Here is a 27,687-nt window from a genome sequence, read left to right on the forward strand (position 1 = left end):
ATTTTGAGTTTCTGTAAACTTTCTAAATTGATGTACTGTTAACATTCTAATATTGAGTTACTGTAAACATTCTTATATTGAGTTACTGTAAACATTCTCATTTTGAGTTACTGTTAACTTTCTAATATTGATGATTGTAAACATTCTAATATTGAGTTACTGTAAACATTCTAATTTTGAGTTTCTGTAAACTTTCTAATATTGATGTACTGTTAACATTCTAATATTGAGTTACTGTAAACATTCTAATATTGAGTTATTGTAAACATTCTAATATTGAGTTACTGTAAACATTCTTATATTGAGTTTCTGTAAACGTACAAATTTTCGAGTTAATGTAAACATTTTTATTTTGAATTACTGTTAACATTCAAATTTTGGCGCTCAGAGTTTTAGCGCATTGCCTCATTTTAACGGATGAGCGCAATGATGAATATTTGCCATGCAAAAACTGCGATCAGGACAATCATAATAATCATAATTATTTTAGCATGGAAAGCACCTAAATAAAATTACCGCTAATATAGATACGTTTACAGTATATATGAAAGATATATTTCCAATAAATGTCCGCGTTCACAATTTAATTCCAAACCGTTTTAATTGTAAAGTTATGCTACTTGTTCTGGGAATTATTTCCTGTTAAATTTCACTAAGAGTATTTCCAAAACGTTCGAACTCCCTTGAAAGTCCTGCAATCTATAAGTGTCTTTACATGACTATAGGGGGGTAAATGCAACCTTCACATGAAATAATAAAAGTGGGACACTTTACCTGAAATTAACAATAAACGTTCTGTTGCGTCCAAAACGAAATACGTTATAGGAAGACTTTTCCTCAATATTATTCCCAAGCCTTTGGGAAAACACATTTTTCATTGTTCTGAATTTTTAGTTTCACTAATATGTCTACGTGGGTAAAATCATAGTGTGATAATGTTTAGTCGTTTCTATAGCTATGTTTTGTCTCATTGGCTGTCATCAACCTTCTGTCGCGCACTGTGAAAGTTATTTTGTTGTTTTTTTATAGACATACTATTACATTATGCTATTATTACTGCTTTAATTGCTGTATTTTGGAATGACATAGCAAAAATGTTTGGAAATTTTCTTTTAATCCTGGCGTCTTTCATGATCACTAAAATAATGGTTCTGAACAAAAAACAAATATTCTCATTATATATCAAAAGCATCAAGTTTTTTTCAATCGAGTTAGGTTTTTGAATAATTTCAAACAAGTACTGGTTTTGGATGAAAAGGCAACACGAAAATAAAATAATGTATTTAGTTGCAGTAATGTACATGTACTATTATTAGCATTTGTGAGGTACCCACGAAATTATGTTCCCACGGATATTTGACTACTATACAGTATGTAGTGATATTGTAAATATTACATTCTCGTTCTTTTAGAGTCGGCCAAAACATCAGATGTCTACGTTTTCCTGTTTGACGATATTCTACTTATCACAAGAACAAAGAAACCACAGAGGAAGGTATGAAGCCATAGAGTATACGAAGACAGAAGTGGGGACAAATATATTTCAAGTTGTTGTGCATTATTGCCAACGCATTGCTTTATAGTGATACAACAAGGAAATTGTAAAGTTGTAAACAGAATTGAATATTTACACGAATAACATAGAAAAAATATGCAGAAAATATGACTAAGTGTTCCAATAAGTTTCTTCTGTCTCATCTACGATACTAAGATATCTTCAAAGCCAAACTGTCAAATCGCACTAAAAACGTAAAATAAATATACCCCGATTCTCGCTTTGGGGACATGATAATGTTATAACCCTAATCGATAGAGAGCATCGGTTCGGGTTATATCACGTACTCAAAACGAGAATCGGGTACATTTATTTTACGTTTTAGTGCGATATGACCATTTGACTTTGAAGATGTCTTAATTTCGACCAAATTATTCTTATATTGTTTCTATTTTTACGAGTCTCTGAAATGTAAACATTATTCTGTTGATATATCTATCGTCAAAAGATAGCACGTTTTCATTGTATTCGCTTTTCCAGAAACATTCCATCGATAGCGTCCACATTCGGCTTCAGCAGTCAGGTCAGTCGGAGCGGATTGTCCACACAGTATACAGGCAGCCAGTGGCCTTGGACAGGCTTAGTGTTCATGATATCACCCCATCCGATGCTACAGGTAATGAGGATTTATCAACAGGTTTAGGTGATACAGTAAAATATCAGAAATTATACAATAAACTTATGTCAGCACTGCCTAAATCACGACTAAAAACGATTATATTGACAAATTAGAACGTTGTTTTTTATTTATCGCATTCTAATACACTGAATTTTCTGTTACGAACAAACGTTTTAGGTGATAAATCAGACTCATTTTAAAACAATCATTAATTACATTTAACCAGTAAAATATAGGAAATTATAAACTACAACTTCTGTCAGCGCTGCCGAAATCTCCACTAAAATGACTGCATTGGCAAATTAGAATGTTGCTTTTTATTCACCGCATTGAAGTCCACTGAATTTTCGCTTCCGAAGTAAATGAACAAAGGATAGAATAAGCAACAGTGAATGCTGAAATTGTGCAGTCCATTCAAATTGGTGCCGTCGTGTTGTCACGTGTAGTGTGTCAAAAGAATGACATGGCCTGATCAATTGTCATGTTGCTTATGTATCGCATATATTCCCTATAACTTGGTGATTAAAATTAATAAGATCATTTAATTGTTTCCTTTTAACTAGATATGCCACTCCACATTATTTTCAGTGTAGATGTCATATGAATTACAGGTGGAAATTTCCGCCGATAGGTTTTACATGGAGTAACTTACTTTTGGTTTTCTTGCAGCAAATGGTCTCAAGCATGCTTTCGTCCTAGTCCAGATCAGTCGGTACCAACAGATCATCGGGGTATTCACACTACAGGCAGTTACAGACTCTCACAAGGTCAGTATATGAAATAGATGACCCCGGTAACAGACTCTCACAAGGTCAGTATACGAAACAGATGACCCCAGTTACAGACTCTTATAAGGTCAGTATACAAAACAGATGACCCCAGTTACGGACTCTCACAAGGTCAGTATACGAAATAGATGACCCCAGTTACGGACTCTCACAAGGTCAGTAAACGAAACTGATGACCCCAGTTGCAGACTCTTACAAGGTCAGTTTACTAAATGGATGACTCTCCAGAATACCTGGTCTTGTTGTACAGGGTCGTAATGTCAATCGTTTTTATGCTTTGCTATTTGTTATTTTTCAGTTAGAAGTACGATTTCGTTTACGTTGATATTCTATGATTTTCACTTTCTCCCAAATTCACTTTTTGTCTCTATTTTGTTCATTCCAATTGCAACAAATATTGAAAGCAATTATTCAAACAAAAACTTTTTAAATGAGACAGAATTATTAGTTACCAATGATTATAAAAGTTATTTTCTCTCGGCAAACGCTAATGTACAACTATATACAGCTACGTATACATCACCTTTCAAATACGAATATTGAATGTGATCAAAAACTTCTTATTAAAAGTGATATTTACTAACTGAAAATTATTCATACATCATATCGAAATCAGCATATACAGTAAATTGCTGTCAAAGGTTTCAATTAAAAACAAACCATATTCACGGACAAATTATACCATGTTTACAAACATTATCATTGCAGGCAATTTGGGTGGAAAAACTATCACATGCCAGAGAAAAGTTTAATTCCGTGCCGGATATTTTGGCGAATCAGTTATCATCTGAAGAGGATAGCAAAGTCAAAGACGGACTAATTTCCTCAGACATTGTCAGGGCTACTAAATCTAACCGCCGGGCCCCTTCTCTCAGAAATCCTCATGGGAAATCTTTGTCAATGGACGCCGTCTATCTGTGATTCGTATGGATGCCCTACTGTTTGTCTCGGCTGTTGGGAAACTTTACAAGTACCAATATCCATTGACACTTGTGATAGTGAAAGGTTTATATTCACTGCTTATATGTGATCTATGAATTCCTCAAACGACGTATGTGATGGGGAAGAAATGTCTTTTGAAGCTGGATGTGGAGAAGTCCGGAAATACTGTTATGTTTTTAAATGTTCTGTTTTCACGATTTTCAAGTAAAATCGCAAAAATGAATTAAAAATGATTTTTTGTGAGAAATTATGATTATTTTTCTTAATTTCCGTGAAAATATTTCCTCGTTTGTTTAAAATAAATGTTAAACCGCAAAACTTTTTTAACCACCGACCATAATTGAGTTTTTTTAACATATCAACTTAACGTAAAATATGCGAGAAATGATTATCACAACACCAATAATAGTGAGATAGTTAGCTCAGACGTAATTGAGCAAATTCTGCTTCGAGGGCTCTCTATTGAATAAAAATACTTTGGACAGCTTCGGGAAATAGAGTCATTTCAAGAACTTGATTGATTTGTGTCATAACATTTTCGTACCAAGATATACAAAATGTAATTAAATATAGCCAGGATAGCCGATACATCGTGGTCGAAGATCCAATATTTCGTACAAGGAATAACAGTTTACACAAATGATACCTCATTTAATGAAATTATTCTAGTCGGATAGAGATAAAAACTGGACAATAAACAGACTATTTGCATAATGTACCCCTGCTTATATTTGTTGGACTACATTACACGTTAAATGGAAATGAGGTCAAGAGTGAACAGTATATAATACGTGCATTTAAAACATGTCTACTGCCTTTCCGAAGATTATTTGCATCTGTTCTTATCAAAGAGTAACGGTTACTAGGTTTGGGAAGCCTACATATTGATGTTTACTGTGTTCCTGCGAATTCTCAATTTAATTGGATGATTGACATCATGTGACAATATCCGAATCTGCTTTATATGACACTTGTAGTAAAAAATTATGTTACTGACTTTATCTGAAGAAGGTTTGTGAATTGTCTTTAATCAAGTCTACAAATCTCATAAAGACCTTTCCTTAAGAATGGACATTGGCATTTTTTAGTTTATTGGACTTTCAAATTACAGGAAGAGAGATATATTTAAATGTAGTGTATAATACGTTGTTTGTTTCTATTTCGATGTTTCCATAATTTACACACTTGATTCGAGCATTTTTTTACCTCTGCTTATGGCCTCGGTTAATATTGCTCAAAGTAGGTCGATAAAACCACAAATAAGCCTTACCAATAGTCCATAATTGTATATTATATGTTAAATTCCGTTATGGGCAAATTCAATGCAGGTTTATCGAGAACATATTCTAAATATTAATAATGTAATAAGTAAATGTACTTATTCACAGCAAAACCAAAATCATATTTAAATCAAAAGAGCTATTCGGAGTCACGTGACCTGAGGTGGCCTATATTTTAACAAGAGTAAAGATAACTGGCTGGTACAGTGATATACTATTTATGGATATTTTTCTTGTTATATTTTTGTAAGCTTTCATTGTAAAAGCTGTGTTGGATGTGTTTTAATTGCAATGTTGTGATAATCGGATGACTACATTTTATCAATTTCCATTACTTTTAAAGTGATAATTATTATATTATTATATGTATATATGAGTATTCATCAAAATATTAACAATCATTGGAAATCCTTTTAACATCCGATTCTATATTCACAACAAATGAGTTTTATTTATGATGTGATCAATAAAATTTGTTACAATACCCATGTGTTAGTCTTCAATATATGATATCCCTCGACTGACTACTACTTTCAACTACAAGCATTATCATATTTAAAGTGAAACTTTATCGTTGAGGCAACCCTATCAAAACCGGAAGTGACGTAATAATTCTGCAAAGTAGTTTCTTGCAAAAACCAAGTGCCTTGCAATGCATTGTCTTCCATTCACCAATTGACAATGTGTCCTACAATTTGTCCCACAAAATACAAAATTATACGGAGAATCCATATTTCAACATCGAAAATCACATAATTAGATCTACATAAAGTTGTCCTGGAGTCTTATTACTGTTAATCACTTATTGTTGGGCGTGATTTATTTTTGCGGTAATTGATATCCTATTTTTTTAAGTTTTGTTTTGTTTTGTTTTGGGGTGGGTTTTTTTACGAATTACTGGCAATTCATGTTTCAACCATTACAGTAGTACAATTTGCCAAAACAATCTCCTTTGTAGATCATGAATACATGGTACGGACTATGCTCGATACATTTATGCCGGTTTTGATGTTAGACATTTTATCTCACCGTGATATTTCTGTCTAAAATCTTGAGCGGTCATGTGACAAATATGTACTCTACACAAATTCTTCGTAAATGGAACACAGTGCATTTTGAGACAATTGATTTCTGCCTGAAACTGCGTTGCCGAAGGATTTACCCCTCAAATCAATTTTTAAAGACAGCACCATGCTTAGACAATGTGATAGGTTCAGTCAAGCATGTATTAGAACTTATAGTAAGAAAAAGGCAATAACTCCTGCAAAATTAGGCAGATTTTAATTATATACATAATAATATTACAATACAGCTGTAGGTGTTCATAATGCAACTCATTTGTAAAAAAAAATAAAAATTGAGCTTGGTGTAATAGTCACATCAGAATCCATGACAATAAGACAAACACATTTACAACGTAATCGAAGAAGATTTATTCTGGACCACGTGGTATAGATACATATATACATAGATTCATATTTGCATATTTCTGTATTATGATAAGATGAAAAGATTACAAAATATATCAAACTAGCTTAAACATCAAAAACATTTGACCTAGCTATTTAAGGTTGAATACTGTACCTTTGCGTTCTACGCTCTATCTTAGACGAAGAAGAGCTCCAATTTGTTAAGCCTTTTCCTTAGATTGAATTACATGTACCTCCATATTTGCTCTAGCAATGACAGAAATAAAATAAAAAGAGCTCCCGCGCCAATAACACTACTTCTCTGCTAGATCTCAAAATTTAACCTTAACATAATACTTGTTCTGGTATACTTTCATCAACATTAAATATCTAAAAGGGCGTCAACAGTAGAACATTGGCTGGACACCCTACCTTAAATGAATATCTATATGTATAGTAAAACAATGGTGGGACACTGTACCTTAAATAATGAAGGTCTATATACAATTTAAAATGCTATGACACACTTCATTAATTAACACATGTATACAGCAGAAAAGTGGTGGGACACTCTACTTTAAATAATGAAGGTCTATATACAGTAGAATAAAGGTGTGACACTCTACCTTAAATAATGAAGGTCTATATATAGTACAAAAAAGCTAGGACACACTACATTAGTTAACGCATGTATACAGCAGATTGGTGATGGGAATCAACTTTAACAGGATAATAACTTACGAAGGTCTGTATACAGTAGAAAAGTGGTGGTACACTCTACCTTAACAGGAAAATAACTTACGAAGCTCTGTATACAGTAGAAAAGTGATGGGACACTCTACCTTAACAGGAAAATAACTTACGAAGGTCTGTATACAGTAGAAAAGTGATGGGACACTCTACCTTAACAGGAAAATAACTTACGAAGGTCTGTATACAGCAGAAAAGTGGTGGGGCACTCTACCTTAAATACTGAAGGTCTATATATAGTACAAAAAAGCTAGGACACACTACATTAATTAACGCATGTATACAGCAGAAAAGTGATGAGACTCTACCTTAGCAGGAAAATAATTTACGAAGGTCTGTATACAGTAGAAAAGTGATGGTACACTCTACCTTAACAGGAAAATTACTTACGAAGGTCTGTATACAGTAGAAAAGTGGTTGGACACTCTACCTTAACAGGAAAATAACTTACGAAGGTCTGTATACAGTAGAAAATTGGTGGGACACTCTACCCTAAATAATGAAAGTCTATTTATAGTACAAAAAAACCTGTGACACGCTTCATTAATTAACGCATGCATGCAAAAGTGGTAGGACACTCTACCTTAACAGGAAAATAACTTACGAAAGGTCTGTATACAGTAGAAAAGTGATGGTACACTCTACCTTAACAGGAAAGTTACTTACGAAGTTCTGTTTACAGTAGAAAAGTGGTCGGACACTCTACCTTCACGGGAAAATAACTTACGAAGATCTGTATATGGTAGCAAAGTGATGGGACATTCTACTTTAACATACAATGTATGTACACTAGAAAAGTGGTGGGGCACTCTACTTAAACAGAAAAATAACTTACAAAGGCCTGTATAAAGTAGAAATGTGGTTGGACACTCTACCTTAGCAGAAAAATAACTTACAAAGGCCTGTATAAAGTAGAAAAGTGGTCGGACACTCTACCTTAACAGGAAAATCACTTACGAAGTCTTTAACTGTAATGGGGCACTGTTCCATATTGATATGGATGTCCATCATTCGTTCATGTTGATATTTTACGTGATATACAATTCGCCATGCTTATTTATTAAGTTGTCAATTGAGCTCGTAATGTTGCAGAATTAACCTGTGATTGGCACAACTAATGAAACAAGATTAAATTCTTCATTTAATGAATTTAATGGATTGTGAAAATTACCACCAGACCGATTGTCCGAACGACAACAGAATAACATTATATGTATTGATTCACATGCTGCCCATTCAGAAGTTTTGGATATGCGAAATATCAAAATATTTGAGATATCAAATGAAAACAATGGTGCCGATCAACAAATCAATAAATCATGGCTTGAAGACAAAATGTTAAATATTAGTGTTCTAATATTAATTATTTACTGCATACAACGTCATATTTAAAATCTGAGAACATCAATCCCCAAACCTGCCTTTGCACAGTTGTGATAATATTAGAACAGAATCATCGATCACTGAGGAGATTTGATTGGTTGCTGACAAACCTTCTGAACAATCAGGAGGCTTGTATACATTCTTTGAAGGTCACAAAGGCGCTACACTCTAGCCAAGGTCGTCAAGTCGACCTTGCCACTGTCACGTCATATCTGGTATCTATTCAACAAGTCGACTCGAAACGTCCGCCAGGCGGCGCGTATACAGCTTCCGGTTCCTGTCATGATATTTTCCAATGGTAACGACAGTAATTATCGTATATACCCAGGCAAAATGTGTTGAGATAAATTTGACCTAAAACAAATATTGACCTGAGATTGATCTGAATTTGACGTGATTTTTTCATGTCAAATTAAGGTCGATTTCATGATTTTAAGCTATTTTTTCACATTAATTGCTTATTTTGCTCTTTTCAGAACAATTTGACCTGAAAATTTCACTTGAAATTAACCTGAATTGACATGAAGCCATTTTGCATGTGTATAATTGGAAGGTACGCAGATGCCCGAGGTAACATAACCGATAATCCCGTCACGTGAACAAATTACTACCTCAAAAAGACTTTAATGATAGCTCTTGATCGTATCGGTAAAATGTGTACGTTTGTTAAGAGTTGGAATTGTCGCAATATATTCTTATACACGTAAAATGGCGTTCCTCAGGATGTGTATGAATTAGTTTACTAGGTATGGTTGACAAGTAAATACAGCCTAATAATAAGGGCTTTTGGTGTTTTATGCTTCTCTCAACAATCATTTTATAGAATCATATCGTTACTGGTACCGTGATATATCAAGGCTTAAGAATCTACACAGCTTACTCCGGGCAGGCCATCATTTAGCCATTCTTTCTCTTCAGTGGAAAGCGCCATCTATTGCAACTCATCCTTCAAAATATGCCACGTGTTCAGCAGGAAACGCCCACTCTGTATTAGAAACACGTGAAAATAAAGGCACGTACTATTTATAGACTTGTTTACATCCAGGATGTACTTATAGCTGTCGGGTTTAATCACCGGGTATTCTCGGCGGGTTTAAAGTTGTTATAACCTGCAAAGAGAGAAGATAATTTTAAAATTGACAGTGCGTTTCTGTAGTAAATAATTTTACAAAATTAAGGAGTTAACTCAATCTTCGGTAACGTACGAGGGCTTTCGGGAATTAAGTAACCGGGGTCCTCGGAACTGTACCTAGGAAGTGTACAGTGCTGTAGTCCTACATGTTATTAAGCACAAGTAACGAAGGCGTTCACCACGAGACGTTCGATTTATCTTCCCAAGATATTTTACGAATTACGAAATATATCTCAAGAGAGATAAATCTTACTAGATTGCCACAATTATTTAAACCTATTTTTTATTTTCTCCCTTCATTTCCAAACTAAACATTATTTAATGATTTTATTAATTTTTACAAGCTCTTGATTATGTGTTTATTACGAAGTCCACTTTAGCAAAAGCAACTGGGAGTCTGATCAAAATTGCAATATACTTTTAGGCGTCTTATGATATTAAGCGTCAATATCAACTATTCCATGGAGAGAGAGTTGTTTAATTTGCTAACAAACCCCAAAGGAATCCACGGTTAATGGTATTTAAGTCAGTATGATACCCATTCGTTACGTCATTTTACGTCGTAATGCATTCGAGGACCCGATACAGCAAACTTTCGGCTCTAATTCTGTAGGTTTGCCTTGAACCTTTATAATGTTTCAAGTGGTGCTTGTTATTTGAACAGAACTTGTTGGGAAACACTTAAATCGACAAAAATGTCAGTTACCCATATACAGTATATACATGTTCACATTTTTTGTGAAAAACTTCTTTATTGGTGATTTTACTAGCATAAAAAACTGAATGATAAAGCTGGAATCGTCAGTGATGTTAGGAGTGCCATGCAGCTGTTTCGTCCTTCTAGGACTCGTCAGTGATGTTAGGGACATCATATAGCTGGCATCCTTCTTGAACTCGTCAGTGATGTTAGGGGCATCATACAGCGGTTTTGTCCGTCTAGGGCTCGTCAATGAAGGTTTGGATGAAAAGTGTGGAAATTCAGAAGGGTAATCGGGAAATCAAAACCGGTCTAAACAACTATGAAAATACGAAAGAGGGCGTTCGCTTATGTTCTTCAACCATTAAAGCTGCTACAGCGCCGACTGTGAATATACTGCTTCTGACAAAAATGCATAAGATGACGCCCTCGTTGTAGAATCATAGTTAATTAACATCAACAAACGAAAACATAATGTCAACGTTCTTATAATGATCGACTTTAAGTAATGTACCAAATATCCGGGATGCGATTTATATATTTCACGTTAAATTCAAAATAGAAGACAGACAAGGTCAAACGTTTGGAGGGTGGAAACAGTGCAAAATGTTTAACTTGTACATATTTTTGTTTTCAATCGATAATAATTATAGATGTAGAAACCTTGAAAGGGGTATTTCGTTCGGACATCAGAAACATGTATACTTTCTATTGATGAAATCTATTTCCGAACGATTATTATATGAGTGTATATCATGCCTACATGCAATGAAATTTACGCCGAAATGTAAGACGAACGTTTACAAATATCGTAGGTCTTCGCGGTAATTAGTGATACTTCGGGTCGAATTAAGAATTTTCAGGACTTGATACTCCAAGAACTTTGGTTTATCTTGAGAGTAAAACTGCCTTATTAATGTAAAGATTATAACTTTTACTACTTGGAAAAAATACATAATGTACGTATTTTCCAGTAAGTTTAAATTTGACCTAAACTGTATTCAAACGAAGGAATGCCCGTTAAGACTCTGCATTTTCTAACATCATACCTGTTAATTACCTATTTATTATCCAGGGGATATTCCTCGCCATTCGACTTCTGTATCGAACTCGCCACGTTCAGAGTTTGTATTGAATCGTCACTGCTGGGTTTGCGCCTGCGCACACTCCACGTGATGATAAGTATAAGGAAGACGATGGCGGCCAGAGATACTATACCGATACCTACACACGCTACTTTGGATAAGTTGATATCTGGAAAGAAATTAAACGCTTTTACTAAAAACATGTTCAATGGAATATAAAAGACTTATAGGTTTATATCATTTCGTAATTTGATGCAATATTAATATTTTTAAGGTGTGTAGTGTGTGTAGGTTGATAAGTTTATCACATCTTGTAATAAGCAGAAATGTAATTTATTATAATTTGAATTTATATGAGTTCAATATCTTGATATGCTACAAGCCTTTAGGCGAGTGGGCTATCAAATTATTTAACAAGTTTAATTAACATAATAAGGAAAACTCAATGTATTGGTAGCATTAAGACCTCATCCACAACCCTTCTTAAACTTCCAATCCCCAATCCATCCACCCAAAACACTCTTATACCTCCCATACCCAACCACTCTGCCCCAACCCTCTTAAACTTCCAGTCCTAACCCTTCCAGCCAAAACCCCCTTTAAACCTCCACACTGCAATCCGTCCAACTCTCATTCCCTCTTAAACTTCCACTCTCTAACCCTACCCCCCCCCCCCCCCCCCCCCCCCTTTAAACCTCCAATCTCCAAGCCCTCCTACCCCAAGCCCTCTACCCCAAGCCCTCTACCCCAATCCCTCTTAAACTTCCAATCTCGAATCCCTCCATCCGAAACCCTCTCAAACCTCCACCCCTCCACTCCCAAACCTTCCAACCCACCAAGCTGTTGTGATAATTTGCCAACCTGCATAAGCGACGACTTCTATCCTAAAGGAAGTGTTTGTGACTCCAAGTGTAAAAAGGTACAATTTGGCCTCTTGACTGGTACTACACCATTCGTCAGGCACGTTTTCACCGCACGTGTAAATCTGCAAAGTAAGACGGAAAACAGAATAACCGACACGTCACAGACATCAGAATTCTAATTCAAAATCGACAAAATGGGGATTACTTTGAACAAAAGATAATTTTTCTCGAGACCGTTTGAAATGTCCACGGACACTAGGGTTAAGTGAAGACATCTCTGTTACGACAACGGATTTTTGGTCGTGCGTCATGCAAATATAGGTTTAATTGTACAGTAATGTCACGCTCTCAAAGTGTGAACCAGCGTCGTGATAGCGGAACCGCTAGTTACAGATATATCACATGATTATTACCTATCATTTACATATGGCTCAGCTATAAAGCCGGAGTACCCGAAGAAAAACCACCGAACTACGGTCAGTACCAGGCAACTGCCCGACGTGGATTTGGAACTCGCAACTCGGAGGCTAGAGGGCTAGCGATAAAGTGTCGGGACCGCGGCCCCTGCCCTTGCACAACTTATTTCAGTTTTAAAGAAAATCATTAGGATCATACTAACTTTATATTTCTCGAGATCAAAGAAGCATCGAAGCTGTCGGTCGAACAAAGAGTAATTTAATTAATTTATTGAAGCAATGTCCTTCAAATAATAAAACCACTTATTCTTTTTTTTTTCCTTCGGATTTTCTTTACCGTTTCCCTCACCATGTCGCCGAAGCCCTTTATATATACATGTATATTACGCTGGGACGAACGTAAACAATACAATATTGTTGTGTAAATTGGCCGTCTAGACAACGTAGCTCAATCACACTACATCGCAATATACATGAACTTAAATCAAACATAGCTGTCAGATTTTCCCTGCGTGGACTCTTCGCCTATATTTTGACGTGCTATGAAGCTGTTCGCCAATATTTTCCATTCAGTTAACTTACTTCGTCCTTGTACATTTTATTATCAAGAAAAACTTTAGAACAGTATATAGTTTACGCTAAAGGTACGCTCCAAAGGAATTAAGTCAATTGTTGCACTAGATGAACCCGCAGTATCCTATCGTGTTATGTACGTCTTATCTTGAGGAACTGTCTGTAAGTTCTTCTTATCTGCTTACCAACATGATGATCCCCCTGAGAGCGGGCTATTCAATAGACGTTACGGCTTTCTGTTAATAAAACCATCACACGTTAACCCATTAGGTGATTTTACAGGAATGCCGAGCGGAAACGTTATCGCAGTGTTCAGAAAATATAAGTGGTGTTATTTCGTTAAGTTGTATAAATGTCATAGACTTACAACGCCCTGCTAGTTAAGCCTCTGCACCGTCAAATTAGTGTTGTCTGCAAACATATTAACTTTTTACGCTACGATCAGTTTATAAATACTGCAACGTCCGTTATTTTCAGTCGGCTCGATATTTTCGAGGATATGATTAAAGTCCCGAAAATTTGAAACCTTAAAATAATTCCCGCAAAAAAAAAAAAAAAAACTTTCGGGTGAAACCGTGAAATGTTTGAACGGCTTTGCGCTGTGTTATAAAACTTACAATATCTGGCTTGCCATCCTGGTAGGTGCTGTAGTATTTCAGCTTGACGCCACAGTCAGTAAAATTGTTGTTTTGTAACATTCTAAAGCACACTTTAAAGTTTGTGTCAACGTTAGCGTTGTTCTGCGCCTCAAACATCACCATACAAATAAAAAAATCTTCCCCGTCCCATGTGACCAGGTATTTCTCGTATTGTGTGAGGTAATGGGGTCCACGCCGATCATGTGCCAAACAATTCGTCGTCATAGCGACTGAAACAAAAAAAAATAATAATAATAATTCAATACGAGAGACTAAAATACAGTACGGTTTGCTTTAAATGTCTACCCACAAAGCTGGAGCACAGTAAAACATACTGCGTAATTAGTAATATTTGCGGGGATTTAAATTCGCTATGTTCGAGATCATTAAAGACATGTAATGAACCACGAAATTAAAACCCCATCTTATATCTAAGTCTTGGTTATGTTTTATGAAATTTCTATTGATGTGTAGAAAAATGTATTGACAAGTTTACCTGCTCATTCAGAATTTCGGTGATTTGGTGAGAAGTTTAATTTAATCTAACCATTCCTCCGACAGATTGTTCCCATTTATTATTAAATTAAGCACGATAAAAGGTTTACATTAATTGTACTATTGACCTAATTCTAAATCCCTAATTCTCCCTCTAAATGTTAAAAACTGTAAAACATATAATGTAAAAATAGCTTTTTAAATGGTTCATATTTATAAGACGTTTGGAACAGCAATGATGTATCTTTCGTTTGGACATAAATCATATTTTCAGTGGGTTTTTTTCGCGATTTTCAATGTATTCGTCTTCGCGATTACCCCGAAAATGGAACACCTTGAAATTATCAGTCTAAACGGTAACGTTATATAACACAATTACCGTTGGGTATTTAATTCATTTTGTTTAAGGTTTGAAAAATGATCATTTGTCAATATGTGTCCAATTCATTGACAAACTAAGATAGTTTTTTTATGAGTATATGGATGTTTTGATACATTGAGGAAGAACAGACTTGGCTCGCCGTAAATATAAACGAACAACAGAAATGAGGGTCAATTTCTTGTCTCGAGCTAGAAAAGCCAAAGCTTTAATACACCAGATCAAAGAAAGATAAGTAGAGCATCGTATATATAACTTAAAAAACACGCCATCTGCATTCTGAGTTATTTATAGCTTACAAACGCAGATGTGTTCAACACCAAAGATAATTTGTTTACTTCGTTCCTGAACAAAAACATGTGTATTTTAAGTGGCATAACAGCAGTTTGTGAAGTCTGCGATTATTCTACATAGATATGTTGGTATAGGGAGCCATTGATTTTGAGGAGCTCGAGATTTTCTCCTATACAAAGTTCAGAGATAATAGGCCCCCTGTGTCCCATTGCCCACTATCGTTGAAGTCGTTGACTTCGTAAGCCCAGCTTCGAAAACCAATGACAATGTTATGTCGTTTGGACTGTCGCTTGCGTTCGGTTCTAAACGACAGTCTAGAGTCTCGGGAGTTTCCAATGATGTAATAAGCCTGACAATGTGAAATCGGGAGGTATAGGGTGGCCAGGGGGATGGAGAGAGAGTAGGACATGTTATCATCGTCAGCTAGGAATGTTTCGCAGAGTTCTTAATAGCCAACTCGTGGGTCAGTCGTTTCTCGATAACCTACTGGTGGCTTGGATTGTTTTGGGTTATTTGCTCAATTTATAAGGGAATGGTTTACTGATGAAATACTGATATTACCTATAAAATGGTTGTATATACTCATGCGCATACTACTTGGTTAGATTCGTAGAATGACGGACTGACAATCAAAATCACGCATCAGAATCCCATAGTCGACCAGATGTACTGGTTGCTGCCGTGAGTGCCAACAAAGGGATTGGTTAAAGTCAAACGTCATCTAGGACATCCAGAGTCAATGTGAATGTGAGTCCCTTAGTCAAAAATTAAAGATTGGTTAAAGCGTGAGAAGTCACGATGAACTGACAGTGAAACTTCTCGGCATTTGATAAACAAGCCCATGCTATTCGACATGCGCAGGGTTGGTTCACTTCACGTTCTGTTTTCAGATGTTTATTATATACTTTATTTATGAATGGTTGACGTGACTGAGCAGATTTGACAGACGTAAAATGCAGATAAAGCCATAGGGGATTAGATTATGAAGTCAAGCTTGATAAACTTTAAATTTATAAAAACAGACGTAAAATGCAGATAAAGCCATAGGGGATTAGATTATGAAGTCAAGCTTGATAAACTTTAAATTTATAAACAAAAACATAGCCTTTAAAATTGATACATATTATTAGTCACTTTAACTGGTCAGTGTGGAAGCGGGCAAGGGGTCTCATTGTGTGAGGAAACCCAACTGACCCCTATACATTTTCACGTCTGATCGGGGAATTGAACCCGGTCACTTAGGTGAACGACGATTGCGTTACCACTGCGCCACCCTTTACTTTAATGAGTGGGGACTGTTCTGTAATACCTTCAAGATTGGAAACGATTTGATGAGCCTTCCCGGATAAAAATCCTTATTTGCCTCTCGTCATCAGTAGACAAAACTTACCGCGATCGTTTCCGGGAAGGAGCGTGGTAGGGGCATGTTGGTGGATAGGGTCGTGACAAATTAAGACGATCCGTTCATTTCTTCCTGAGCGACGTTCGTCATATTATCAACATGACATGTATTTGCTGCAAAGTGATGGATACAATTGTGCGTGAAGTAATCATTGATCCGACGAAACGCAATAGACTCTTCAGTAACGACAGCTTGGACTCATTCAAATATATCGACCGTGCCAGAGTTGATAAAGGTCATGAATGAGTGGTGGATCTTATCAAACCAGGCAAGATGCATTGATGTGATGCGATTTCATGAAAGCCTTTACCAAATTTCCTTTTCACGTACGGATTCACGGTTACACGTGGGATAAAAGCTTTTCCCGTTCTTCTGAAAAGATGTAAGTGTAAGGGGGAATACGTCATCCTGGGAGGAAGCACCTAGTTGCATACAGCAGGTGATACTTGGGAATACAGCATGCGAGACTGGGGAACATAGCAGACGACATTAGAGAATACAGCAGGCGAGACTGAGGAATACAGCAGGCGAGACTGGGGAATACATCAGGCGAGACTGGGGATACAGCAGGCGAGACTGGAGAAAACAGCAGGTGAGACTGGGGATACAGAGGGCGAGACTGGATAATACAGCAGGCGAGACTTGGGATACAGCAGGGGAGACTGGCGAAAACAGCAGGCGAGACTGGATAATACAGTAGGCGAGACTTGGGAATACAGCAGGCAAGATTGGAGAAAACAACAGGCGAGACTTGGATATACAGCAGGCAAGACCGGGTTATACAGCAGACGAGACACGGTTATACAGCAGGCGAGACTGAGGAATACAGCAGACGACACAAGAGAATACAGCAGGCGAGACTGAGGAATACAGCAGGCAAGACTGTGGAAACAGCAGGCGAGACTGGGGAATACAGCAGACGACACTAGAGAATACAGCAGGCGAGACTGGGGAAACAGCAGGCGAGACTGGGGAATACAGCAGACGAGACTGGGGAAACAGCAGGCGAGACTGGGGAATACAGCAGACGAGACTGGGGAATACAGCAGACGAGACTGGGGAAACAGCAGGCGAGACTTGGGAATACAGCAGACGACACTGGGGAATACAGCAGACGACACTAGAGAATACAGCAGGCGAGACAGGGGAATACAGCAGACGACACTAGAGAATACAGCAGGCGAGACTGGGGAAACAGCATGCGAGACTGGGGAATACAGCACACCACACTAGAGAATAAAGCAGGAGAGACTGGGGCATACAGCAGGCGAGACTGGGGAGACAGCAGGCGAGACTTGGGAATACAGCAGGCGACACTAGAGAATACAGCATGCGAGACTGGGATGCAACAAGCGAGACTGGGGAATACAGCAAGCAGACTCGAGACCGGGTTATACAGCAGACGAGACAGGGTTATACAGCAGGCCAGACTTGGATATACAGCAGGCGAGACTTGGGAATACAGCGGGCAAGACTTGGGAATACAGCAGGCGAGACCGGGTTATACAGCAGACGAGACTGGGTTATACAGCAGGCGACACTGGAGAATATAGCAGGCGACACTGGAGAATACAGCAGGCGAGATTGGGAATACAGCAGGCGAGACTGGAGAATACAGCAGGCGAGACTGGGGAATACAGCAGGCGAGACTGGAGAATATAGCAGGCGAGACTGGGGAATACAGCAGGCGAGACTGGGGATACAGCAGGCGAGACTGGAGAAAACAACAGGCGAGACTTGGATATACAGCAGGCGAGACTTGGGATACCGCAGGGGAGACTGGCGAAAACAGCAGGCGAGACTTGGAAATACAGCAGGCGAGACTGGATAATACAGTAGGCGAGACTTGGGAATACAGCAGGCAAGATTGGAGAAAACAACAGGCGAGACTTGGATATACAGCAGGCGAGACCGGGTTATACAGCAGACGAGACACGGTTATACAGCAGGCGAGACTGAGGAATACAGCAGAAGACACTAGAGAATACAGCAGGCGAGACTGGGGAATACAGCAGGCAAGACTGTGGAAACAGCAGGCGAGACTGGGGAATACAGCAGACGACACTAGAGAATACAGCAGGTGAGACTGAGGAATACAGCAGGCGAGACTGGGGAAACAGCATGCGAGACTGGGGAATACAGCACACCACACTGGGGAATACAGCAGACGACACTAGAGAATAAAGCAGGAGAGACTGGGGAATACAGCAGGCGAGACTGGGGAGACAGCAGGCGAGACTTGGGAATACAGCAAGCGACACTAGAGAATACAGCATGCGAGACTGGGATTCCAACAATATAATACACAGGCGAGACTGGGGAAGAATAGATAAACAAGCGAGACGGGGAATCAAACAACTATACAGCGAGACTGGACTATAATACAGCAGGCGAGACTGTGAAACGCAGGCAGACTTGGGAATAAATACGCGGCGAGACTGGGAAACAGCGCGAGACCGGGATACCAGCAGACGGACCAGGAAGAAATAGCGCGAACTGGGGAATCACAGCAGCGAAAACACTGGATGAATACAGCAGCGAGATGGGATACAGCAGGCGAGACTGGGAATACAGCAGGCGAGACTGGGAAATACGCAGGGAGACTGGGGAAAAACAGCAGCGAACTGGGGAATCACAGCAGACGACGGAAAATAAGCAGCGAACTGGGTATACAAGCGAGATGGCAGGACTGGGTTATACAGCAGGCGAGACTAGGGTATACAGTAGGCGAGACTGGGGAAACAGCAGGCGAGACTGGGGAATACAGCAGACGACACTGAGGAATACAGCAGGCAAGACTGGGGAATACAGCAGGCGAGACTGGGGAAACAGCAGGCGAGACTGGGGAATACAGCAGACGACACTGGGGAATACAGCAGGCGAGAATGAGGAAACAGCAGACGAGACTGGAGAATACAGCAGGCGAGACTGGGGAAATATAATACAGCAGGCGAGACTGGAGAATACAGCAGGCGAGACTTGGGAATACAGCAGGCGAGACTGGGGAATAGAGCAGGCGAGACTGGAGAATACAGCAGGCGAGACTGGCGAATACAGCAGGCGAGACTGGAGAATACAGCAGGCGAGACTTGGGAAATATAATACAGCAGGCGAGACTGGAGAATACAGCAGGCGAGACTTGGGAATACAGCAGACGACACTAGAGAATAAAGTAGGCGAGACTGGGGAATACAGCAGACGACACTAGAGAATACAGCAGGCGAGACTGGGGAATACAGCAGGCGAGACTGGGGAAACAGCAGGCGAGACTGGGGAATACAGCAGACGACACTGGGGAATACAGCAGGCGATAATGGGGAAACAGCAGACAAGACTGGGGAAACAGCAGGCGAGACTGGGGAATACAGCAGACGACACTGGGGAATACAGCAGGCGAGACTGTGGAAACAGCAGGCAAGACTGGGGAATACAGCAGATGACACTGGGGAATACAGCAGGCGAGAATGGGGAAACAGCAGACGAGACTGGGGAAACAGCAGGCAAGACTGGGGAATGCAGCAGACGACACTGGGGAATACAGCAGACGACACTAGAGAATACAGCAGGCGAGACTGGGGAATACAGCAGACGACACTAGAGAATACAGCAGGAGAGACAGGGGAATGCAGCAGGCGAGACTGGGGAGACAGCAGGCGAGACTTGGGAATACAGCAGGCGACACTGGGGAATACAGCAGGCGAGACTGTGGAAACAGCAGGCAAGACTGGGGAATACAGCAGATGACACTGGGGAATACAGCAGGCGAGAATGGGGAAACAGCAGACGAGACTGGGGAAGCAGCAGGCAAGACTGGGGAATGCAGCAGACGACACTAGAGAATACAGCAGGCGAGACTGGGGAATACAGCAGACGACACTAGAGAATACAGCAGGCGAGACTGGGGAATACAGCAGACGACACTAGAGAATACAGCAGGAGAGACAGGGGAATGCAGCAGGCGAGACTGGGGAGACAGCAGGCGAGACTTGGGAATACAGCAGGCGACACTAAAGAATACAGCAGGCGAGACTGGGGATACAACAAGCGAGACTGGGGAATACAGCAGGCGAGACTTGGGAATACAGCAGGCGAGACTGGGGAATACAGCAGACGAGACTGGGGAATACAGCAGGCAAGACTGTGGAAACAGCAGGCGAGACTGGGGAATACAGCAGACGACACTAGAGAATACAGCAGGTGAGACTGAGGAATACAGCAGGCGAGACTGGGGAAACAGCATGCGAGACTTGGGAAAACAGCACACCACACTGGGGAATACAGCAGGCGAGACTGGGGAGACAGCAGGCGAGACTTGGGAATACAGCAAGCGACACTAGAGAATACAGCATGCGAGACTGGGATGCAACAAGCGAGACTGGGGAATACAGCAAGCAGACTCGAGACCGGGTTATACAACAGACGAGACAGGGTTATACAGCAGGCCAGACTTGGATATACAGCAGGCCAGACTTGGGAATACAGCGGGCGAGACTTGGGAATACAGCAGACGAGACCGGGTTATACAGCAGACGAGACACGGTTATACAGCAGGCGACACTGGAGAATATAGCAGGCGACACTGGAGAATACAGCAGGCGAGACTGGAGAATACAGCAGGCGAGACTGGCGAATACAGCAGGCGAGACTGGAGAATACAGCAGGCGAGACTTGGGAATACAGCAGATGAGACTGGGTAATACAGCAGACGACACTGGGGAATACAGCAGACAACACTAGAGAATACAGCAGGCGAGACTGGGGAATACAGCAGGCGAGACTGGGGAATACAGCAGGCGAGACTGGGGAATACAGCAGGCGAAACTGGGGAAACAGCAGGCAAGACTGGGGAATACAGCAGATGACACTGGGGAATACAGCAGGCGAGAATGGGGAAACAGCAGACGAGACTGGGGAAACAGCAGACGAGACTGGGGAAACAGCAGGCGAGACTGGGGAATGCAGCAGACGACACTGGGGAATACAGCAGACGACACTAGAGAATACAGCAGGCGAGACTGTGGAATACAGCAGACGACACTAGATAATACAGCAGGAGAGACAGGGGGATACAGCAGGCGACACTAAAGAATACAGCAGGCGAGACTGGGGATACAACAAGCGAGACTGGGGAATACAGCAGGCGAGACTTGGGAATACAGCAGGCGAGACTGGGGAATACAGCAGACGAGACTGGGGAATACAGCAAGCGAGACTGGAGAATACAGCAGGCGAGACTTGGGAATACAGCAGGCGAGACTTAGGAATACAGCAGGTGAGACTGGGGATACAACAAGCGAGACTGGGGAATACAGCAGGCGAGACTTGGGAATACAGCAGGCGAGACTGGGGAATACAGCAGACGAGACTGGGGAATACGGCAGGAGATACTGGAGAATACAGCAGGCGAGACTTGGGAATACAGCAGGCAGACTCGAGAATACAACGGGATGGCTGGGAATACAGCAGGCTTGGGTTCTCCAGTACCTTCTTTAACAAAGGTATCCCGTTCCAGTAAGGGATCCCACAATTATTCGTCTCATGCAGCATGCAGTGATGTGCAAAACGCATCTGATATCAGTTACATTTGTACATATAGAAGAAGCCGCCATAAATCGTCTGCTCCTATTAGACACAGACAGTGAATTAACTTTGGCCTCCAAATCAAATAAACAATTCCAGCGGAAAGTGATATACGTGGAATTCCAGCTTTCGTGGAACCTTGTCACTGGCGGCCAGTAGGTCTATTTATCTTATCCAGTCACAGGGATTCGGCACAAATTCTCACCAAATCATATATATATGTATATATATATATATAATACATCTGGACCGTTGGGCTAGACTTTTGTCCCTGTGATAACTGTATATGTATATCAGCCGATGTAACAATCCCTGCTCTCTCAGCACATACATCTTTACCGTGGACAAGGTCTGCCATCACTTCGTCTGTAGACGGGGTTCAAACGCACGCCGATTCAGTAATTGGACACACTTCAAATGAGAAGTATATAAAGTAGGTAAATTATGGGGTAGACAGGATTTTTTTTTTAGCCTACCGTATTGTACTATTTTTCGGCTTAGCCGTATAATATTTTTTCGGCCCCGGATATGACGCGACAGGTAGCATTACTGGTCAAGATGAAGTATTTGATTGGCCAATGCAGCGGAAATGCAAATGCAGATATGCAGTTAAAAACGAAACAAAGTTAAGATTGAATGCAAGCTGAATAAGTGGATATATCTTTTCAAATGATATATTAATAAAATCATATTCCTGATTCAAATTATTCTTATTATCACTAAAATGATTCAAACTGATATAATTTTGTTATCCGTGCTAAAACGCATTAGTTCGTTAATTCATTTTATCATCAGTTTTACAGTATAACCACCAGCTTTAAAACTATGCCGTTTATCTTTTTTAAATATATTTCTTGTTTATCCTCCATTGGGAAAGGTATGCTGTGTGATTATTTGAGCTACAGCGATGAAGGACACCGCATTTAGTTCAATGATGTTTATTAAAAGTTCTAATAGTCTATAGCTATCGGACTCTGATAACTCGAATACCCATTAAACTCGAAATGTTTCTTCGGTAATGTCCAAAACATCGTACATCTCGTAGAGAAATATTGGTCCTTGAAGCATCAATAATTTTTCATTAATATTAGCTCAATAGTCCAACTACTTAAAATTAAGATTAAGTTTTACGACATGCAGTTAAACCTGGCTATGTAGATTGGTATGACGTCACTCGTAGTGTCCCGACGCGGCAAGGATAGGAAGGGATAATTATATTAAATTTTGTTTGTTTATTTATCTTAGAATCTCTCTCTTAAACTTCCCAGTGAACAGTCCCTAAGGGTAATCACATTTATATGTACTTAAAAATTTAACAACAATAATAGAATACCTAGTATAGGGCGGTGGCTAATTATTATTGATCATATAATAACTACAAACATCTTAGCCGGAGTTTCCTCTGGCCCCGACACCGTGTCTGCAGTACCCCGAGTTTCCTCTGGCCCTGATACCATGTCTGGTGTAGTCCGAGTTTCCTCTGGCCCTGACACCATGTCTGGGGTAGCCAGAGTTTCATCTGGCTCTGACACCATGTCTGGTGTAGTCCGAGTTTCCTCTGACCCTGACACCATGTCTGGTGTAGCCCGAGTTTCCTCTGGCCCGGAAACCATGTCTGGAGAAGCCCGAGTTTCCTCTGGCCGTGACACCATGTTTGGGGTAGCCCGAGTTTCCTCTGGACCTGACACCATGTCTGGTACAGGCCAACTTTCCTCTGGCCCTCCTGGCCCTGACATCATGTCTTGTGAAGCCCGAGTTTCCTCTGGCCCCAACACACCATATCTGATCTGGAATCAAGTGTGGAAGTTTGACCAGCGTAAAGCGATGATCTATACGGACGGAATAGAACATTGATATGGTTACTAAATGGGTATTTTCGGGTATATGGGACTAAATGGATGTTTTCGGGTAAGTGAATATCTAATTTATCCATATATGTAAGGTAGGCGGTATGTCACGCCCGATTTTATCTGCACAAAAATCTAAGCGACAACAAATGGTTTTTGAAAATTCCACGTTTTCATATAGTAGTGCGCTCTGGACCTAATATGGTGAATATGGTGTCAGGGCCAGAGGAAACTCGGGCTTCAAATACATGTGGTGCAATATATACATTAATGTAGCCTCCAGCCGACCTGCTCTTGAATGTGGACAGGCCTCATTCTGGACAGCGATCCCCATCCATCGGATAAAGTGTTACTTGTGTTTTTGGCATTCCTCCGATTTAACGAGATAACGTATCTACTCCCTAGCGGAGCTAGATTTATCTGGATTGATAGTAGATCAATTCGCTGAAATAAGAATACCATGGAAACACAAAGACGCATTTCTGTGTAAACATTATTAGGTTTTCGGCCAGCGATTCCCCGTAAATTAGATTAAATCAGGCTTAATCCAAATGTCATCCCGTCCCTAATAGAGACTGGACATTGTGACAAAATCCCTGTCACATTGTCATTGACGAGAGCACAGGGGCTTGACACAATTCCAGCCCATTGCTCATATATATATGTATTACAATGTGTTAAGAGTAGTTACTCCTCAGACGAGCGAATCGGACAATATTATGAACTTAAATACTTTTTTCCAATATTTTTTTCCGGATTTTACTAACTGGACAATAACTAAAACATGTTTTTTTTTTATATTGTTATATTTTAGCGATATTGGATTTCACTATATTATTCATGAACATACATGCAAAACATTAATATGGACATAGGGTTGAGATTTTGTCAAATCAATGTGGACGAGAGAAGGAAAGCTCCGAGAGAGAATACGGACTGTTATCACGAATTTGTGAGGTTTTCCACAGGGACTCGTAGACTGGATAACCTGCCTTAGTACCATTTATCTCCGCTAGACTGCGCTCATGAATACGTATTTTCGAAGCGAAGCCTAGCGGAGAGAAGAAAAACTACGGCAGGTAATCCAGTCTACAGGGACTCGTCCCTGTGTTATGTCATCTGTATCATTCAAACGTTTCAATTTCACGTTAGATAAACGCTTGATTTATAAACCCGACAACTAGTTATTTATTTACTTATTCATTTATTTAGATTTATTATTTATTTAGATATTTATTCATTTATTTAAAACTATAATCAGTTAAAATTTGTCCCATGTCATGAAAACCTGTATTTGTACGGCCGTTGGAGATTTCACCATCATTATCCAGTCCATAGCCACATTGACGTAACAGTGATCTTACACAAGATAGACACATGGTTTATTTCCGACAGCGTGTCGGAAAAAAAATTACTTCCCCTAGGAAAATAAACTACCAATGGATTGCTATTTTAAGTGTGTCGATATGACGCATTCCTGAACATTAATAGATAATTTTCAGAGAGAGGTATTTTGTATGCGTTTGTCCTTGTTTTCTACAGCACTTTAAATCCATTTGTTTAATCTTAAAATCATGCATTGACAAATTGCCCCCAAGCTTCCAATGCAATTAATAAAATGAGTTTTATGTTGTAATAACCCCAAACGGACCCCCTCCCCCTCCCTTAGAGAATCCATTACTAATCACTTGGAGGCCTAATCAAGGTGCATTTGTTTCAGAAATAGCCTCTCACGGTCCGCTCAATTAAATAAAGAAAGATGCACCCAACAACAATATACAATAAGAACATGTTAGATGGAACAGAAAAAACACTGACATGTTTTCTGTACATGCGGGTTTATATTGATTGAGAAATATCAGCATCAGTTTCAGCGAGAGAGCCTGGGCCATAGCTTCATCACTAAGGCTGTCGGAAGTCTCCTAAACGCGGGCCAGTCATGTGACTGGCGTACACATTACAGTGCAAGGATGTGTGTGAATTAAAATGTTGTAGAGCGTGCTGTGAATGTGGATTTAGTGAGATAATAAAGAATGCACGTGCATACTTACAAACGTCCTTGTATTGGTCAGTCGAACTGGACTCCAAATGTCCGAAATTTAACAGAAATACTAAAAACCCAGGTAGAAACATCTCTTCCTGCATCCCGCAGCTTGGTTACGAACAGGGGACGCAACTCGTGTTGACTCGATAGGAACAACAGCGGGTGATTACAGTAGAGATTAGATTAACCATTTTATATGGATGCTGCTATACGTCTCTAAGAGAGATTTAAAAATGGCCGATTGAAAACAAAACAAGGATTTGTTGATTTTGATGCAATACTTGAAATTACATGGTATCATAACCTTTATTAAAGAGGATTAATAATTAATTGTATATCACGAAGAAAAAGCCTGACTCTGTATATTTCATATGTGAATGTCGGTCTTATAAGCAATGATTTTAGGATTTTAGGTTGATAAGCTTATTCATTTTTTGGTGTTATAGATAAACTTTGTATTTTGATACCGTGGGTGGTGGGATAGCCTGGTCGGTCAGGACCTACCCTTGTCGGTTAATGTTTTTCGGGAAGCTGAGAAATGGGCCGGTCAGAGCTGACGTGGTTTTGTTTTTATCACTCGGATGACATTGACCTCCGTGCATTTTGTTACAAATAATGTATACGCAGTTGGCTATGTAGAAGCTTTAAATTATTGTTCTTTACCAGCGAATTATGTAAAAACAGACAGATTAATAATGTTGGAAGGAGGTGGGGAGAGGTTCTGTGCACGTGCCAGAAGACGTTATCAACAATACATTTTTTGGAAAAAAACTATGTTTTAAATGCTTCTAAGTTCTTGAACTATAGGATTTTAAAAGAAACCCAAGAATTCGAAAAATTATCACGAATGAATTATTCTGCTTTGAGTTATTTCTGTAAGAGAAAAACAGTAACTATACAAATTATTTTTTTTGGGGCGGGGGGGGGGGGTGGGGGGGGGGATGTTGAATAATTCATACTGTCCGGGAAGATCTGACAGTATGGATAGAATGATAGAATCGTTTGGTGAAGTTATCTGACTAAAAATTATAAACTATATTTTCAGGTTTTGTGACATGAAATAAATACATCAAACTGGTAATACATTCAGCATAATAACACACCATAATTTCTTTTAACAAAAAAAGGGCCCACTAAAAGATTTTCTTCCAGCTGTCTTTCAAAGATGCCTACTTCCATTGGATGATTAACCTTCAAAATGTTCAGCATCTCTTGAGAGTGATTAGAGTGTAAAGGGCAGTTCCATTTATGATATAATCCATATTAACTTTTTTTATTTTAAACTTTTTGAATCACTGTTGATAAAGGGAGGCGACTCTCGCGAGCATCCTATTGCACATGCCGACATATGTGTATATATGTACACGGAAAGTTTAATTTGGAAGCGAACTTATCTTCAGGATAATTAAATAGCTATACAAATTGTAAATGGTTATGTACGTAGAAATATCAACTTCAATTTATTCTATATTTCTTATTATCAATAAATACCTTCGTAGCTCCTGGTTTAACTTAA

The 27,687-nt window shown here is 39.5% G+C and overlaps 2 protein-coding genes across 3 annotated transcripts in view; one reads left to right on the forward strand and one right to left on the reverse strand.

Moving 5' to 3' along the window:
* LOC117330894 overlaps positions 1-5,668 on the forward strand; it is an 82,386-nt gene extending 76,718 nt beyond the window's left edge. Inside the window, exons 17-20 of the mRNA XM_033889446.1 lie at positions 1,413-1,495; positions 2,036-2,171; positions 2,844-2,941; positions 3,671-5,668. Coding sequence (XP_033745337.1) covers positions 1,413-1,495; positions 2,036-2,171; positions 2,844-2,941; positions 3,671-3,883 — 530 coding nt within the window. The 3' untranslated portion in view covers positions 3,884-5,668. The remainder of the gene's footprint in view (positions 1-1,412; positions 1,496-2,035; positions 2,172-2,843; positions 2,942-3,670) is intronic.
* Positions 5,669-8,479: 2,811 nt separating this feature from the next.
* Positions 8,480-26,291, reverse strand: LOC117330895. 2 transcript variants are annotated; one of them, XM_033889447.1, is made up of 5 exons: positions 26,179-26,291; positions 14,110-14,360; positions 12,502-12,625; positions 11,616-11,809; positions 8,480-9,835 (listed from the first exon to the last, which is right to left on the reverse strand). In XM_033889447.1, exons 1-4 carry the CDS (start codon positions 26,270-26,272, stop codon positions 11,616-11,618), a joined length of 663 nt encoding a protein of 220 aa, XP_033745338.1. In that variant the 5' UTR covers positions 26,273-26,291; the 3' UTR covers positions 8,480-9,835. The 2 variants fall into 2 exon arrangements, with proteins under 2 accessions (XP_033745338.1, XP_033745339.1); XM_033889448.1 differs by having other exon boundaries at positions 11,605-11,809.
* Positions 26,292-27,687: the final 1,396 nt, after the last annotated feature.

This window comes from Pecten maximus, chromosome 7 (assembly GCF_902652985.1).
Source record: "Pecten maximus chromosome 7, xPecMax1.1, whole genome shotgun sequence".
In the NCBI taxonomy this organism is placed as follows: domain Eukaryota; kingdom Metazoa; phylum Mollusca; class Bivalvia; order Pectinida; family Pectinidae; genus Pecten; species Pecten maximus.

Excerpts from the sequence above, each read along its gene's own strand:
- LOC117330895 (XM_033889447.1), bottom strand. The coding sequence starts at position 26,272 with ATGCAGGAAGAGATGTTTCTACCTGGGTTTTTAGTATTTCTGTTAAAT. Across the intron at positions 14,361-26,178 it reads TGACCAATACAAGGACGTTT|TCGCTATGACGACGAATTGT; the intron begins GTAAGTATGCAC and ends TTTTTGTTTCAG. Across the intron at positions 12,626-14,109 it reads AGGATGGCAAGCCAGATATT|ATTTACACGTGCGGTGAAAA; the intron begins GTAAGTTTTATA and ends CTTACTTTGCAG.